Here is a 3,053-nt window from a genome sequence, read left to right on the forward strand (position 1 = left end):
TAATATTAATTCAGAAAGAAAACTTCTTAGTTAAAAAAGTTTAAAACTTTATTATTGATGTGTAATTAATTATTCAAGGTAAGGCAGCCAAAAGTATGATTAAATTAACCCCATGCACCTAAAAGAAATAACCATGAGTAACACATTCCTAATTGTTTATTGTAAATTGATCTAACAAAGTCATAGCTAGTGCAATTGTGCAAGTTATAAGTAACGAACAAACCATACATCTTTCATCAAAATTGCCAATATAAATTCTTCAGTGTAAGAGTTATAAAAAAAAAAATGTCTTCTCTAAGGTCCACTATGTCATATAATTCTAAATCAACCTTTGATGAACTTCGATGGGTGATTCATGTTAGAAAAACCCTTGAAGAAGAATTTGAAGAGGAGGATGGTGAATTATCTGTAACCATTTTCAATGTGCCAAAGCTTCTTATGGCTAGTGATCCAGATTCTTATGTTCCACAACAAGTTGCAATTGGTCCTTACCATTATTGGAGACCAGAACTCTATGAAATGCAAAGTTACAAGCTTGCAGCCACAAAAAGATTCTTGAAATCACTACAAAGTTTCAAGTTAGATAACCTTGTTGACCAATTGACAAAGTATGAACAAAGGGTTAGAGGATGTTACCACAAATTCTTAGATTTGAACGGAGAAACGATGGTTTGGATGATGATCGTTGATGCATCATTCTTACTTGAGTTACTTCAAATTTATGCAATGCAAGAAGGTGCAACAAAAAGGGTAGTTTCATCTAGCATGTCACATTTAGTTGACTATGCTGGTAGAAAATCAGCTCATAATGCGATGTTGAGAGACATTGTTATGCTCGAGAATCAAATTCCGTTATTTGTTTTGAGAAAATTGCTTGAGTTCAAATTCTCGTCAAAAGAAGCTGCTGATGAAATGTTGATTTTCATGTTTATAGGTTTGTTTAAACAAACTTCACCTTTCAAGATGATTGAAGAGTTTCCAAGCATTAAAGTCTCCGAAAGTGCACATTTGCTTGATTTTTTTTACGACATGATTGTGCCTAAATTAGAAACAGGAAACGACGTTACTATTGATGTTGAAATTCAACAAGAAGAGGAACAAGACAAAGGTGAAGATGAAAATTCAAAAGGTGAGTCTAGTTATGTTAAACAATCACTCAATGAAATTTGGAGGATTCTTTCAAAACTTAACAAAGGACCCATGAAATCACTCAAAAGGGTTCTTGTATCAAGACCTTTGAAAGTGCTTGTAAAGTTTCCATGGAAAATCATAAGCAATCTTCCAGGAGGTAAACTTCTAAAACAACCTATTGAATCTTTATTTTTCTCTAAAGAAAAAGGTGATGAAGAAAAACAAGAAACCGAAAATTCTAGTACTCTTATTAACAAGCCACCTTTGATTGAAGAAATCACTATTCCTTCTGTTAAAGAACTTGTGAAATCAGGAGTGAATTTTTCTCCTACTAATGGGAGCATATCAAGTATTAGTTTTGATGCAAAAACAAGAACTTTTTACCTTCCTATTATCGGTTTGGATGTTAATACCGAAGTTTTTCTAAGAAACTTGGTTGCGTATGAATCATCGGTTGGATCGGGACCATTGGTTATAACACGGTACACCGAATTGATGAATGGAATTATAGACTCGGAAGATGATGCGAAGATTCTAAGAGAAAAAGGGATTATTTTAAATCACTTGAAAAGTGATAAAGAAGTTGCTGATATGTGGAATGGAATGAGCAAGTCATTGAGATTATCAAGGGTATTGTTCTTGGATAAGACTATTGAAGATGTTAACAAGTTTTATAATAGTAGAATGAAGGTGAAAATGTTGAAATTTATGAAGTCTTATGTGTTTGGTTCATGGCAGTTTTTAACATTTTTAGCTGCTATTTTCTTGTTGCTTTTGATGGGTGTGCAAGCTTTTTGTTCTGTTTATACTTGTAGTCGCTTCTTTGGATCACTAAAAGAAAGTGATTGATTCCAATGGAAGTGTTTTTTTTCTTCTTCTTACTTTTCTTGTTTTTAACATTTCTTGTTTTTCCTTGTTGATTGTGACTATGTAGTTGTGTTCTTGGATTGTTTTCAATGGAAAAAAATGTATCTATAAATTAATAATTGCATAAATATATGAATGAGTGCTTTTATTTTATTTTTTTTATAACTAAGAATTTTATTAATAGAGCTCAGTCCAGCATCAAAGTGAGAAGACTCTATCCACCTTCTATGAAGGGTTGCAGAGAACTCACACTATCATTTACTCGAAGATAGGACTAACAAGGTGGTCACTAGGTCCTAGCCAAAGCTGGCAATTAAAATGATAGACCCAAACAATCCAAATATACACACCAACTTGAAGTGGAAAACAGCCCCAGCATAAGGGATAAGTTAATAGATAAGTTTCTCAACAGCTCACATATTTTATCAACAACTTGCTAGTATTGTATTCTTTTCAGAACTTTCATCATAACACTTCTTTACTTTAGCCAATTATACATTGATGAATTATTATAAAGACTACTAACTTTTACTCAAAGTCCTTCTTAAAAAAAAACTAATTTTTACTCAAATTCCCAATATCAATATATATATATATATATATATATATAGGGTATATATATATAGGGTGGGGATATTTTGACTCCAAAAGTAAGTGTAATATCTTACTCCAAATCTTGACCTTTAATTCTAATATTGGTTAATGGCTTAGATTAATTGATATGATAGACTTTAATTCCATTTTCTATTGCAGTCAACACTTATCACCACAAAATAACAAAACAATAAATGTCTTTTAATTGCATGATTTTTTTTTCTTCTTCCATTGTTTTTTTTTTCATGCAAAAATATTTTTTTAGGGTTAAATTAAAATCTTTTCCTTGAAATAAAAATTTTAAGATTCACTCATTCTATTCCTTCAAAAATATTGCATAAGAAAAAAAAAATTTGCAGATATTTTTTTACGTTAAAAGAAATTTTTTTCCTTCTCCCTTTACCTTTTTTAAGCTAAAAAAATTGCATATATTTTTTTGTAAAGAATACAATTGTAAAATT

At 30.7% G+C, this 3,053-nt stretch overlaps 1 protein-coding gene across 1 annotated transcript; it reads left to right on the forward strand.

Moving 5' to 3' along the window:
* Positions 1 to 306: 306 nt before the first annotated feature.
* Positions 307 to 1,980, forward strand: LOC11418694 (putative UPF0481 protein At3g02645). The gene has a single exon (XM_039833676.1). It carries the CDS (start codon positions 307 to 309, stop codon positions 1,978 to 1,980), a length of 1,674 nt encoding a protein of 557 aa, XP_039689610.1.
* Positions 1,981 to 3,053: the final 1,073 nt, after the last annotated feature.

Source organism: Medicago truncatula, chromosome 4 (genome assembly GCF_003473485.1).
Source record: "Medicago truncatula cultivar Jemalong A17 chromosome 4, MtrunA17r5.0-ANR, whole genome shotgun sequence".
Taxonomy (NCBI): Eukaryota; Viridiplantae; Streptophyta; class Magnoliopsida; order Fabales; family Fabaceae; genus Medicago; species Medicago truncatula.

Bases quoted from the DNA above. Each gene is read 5' to 3' on its own strand.
- LOC11418694 (XM_039833676.1), top strand. From the start codon at position 307: ATGTCATATAATTCTAAATCAACCTTTGATGAACTTCGATGGGTGATT.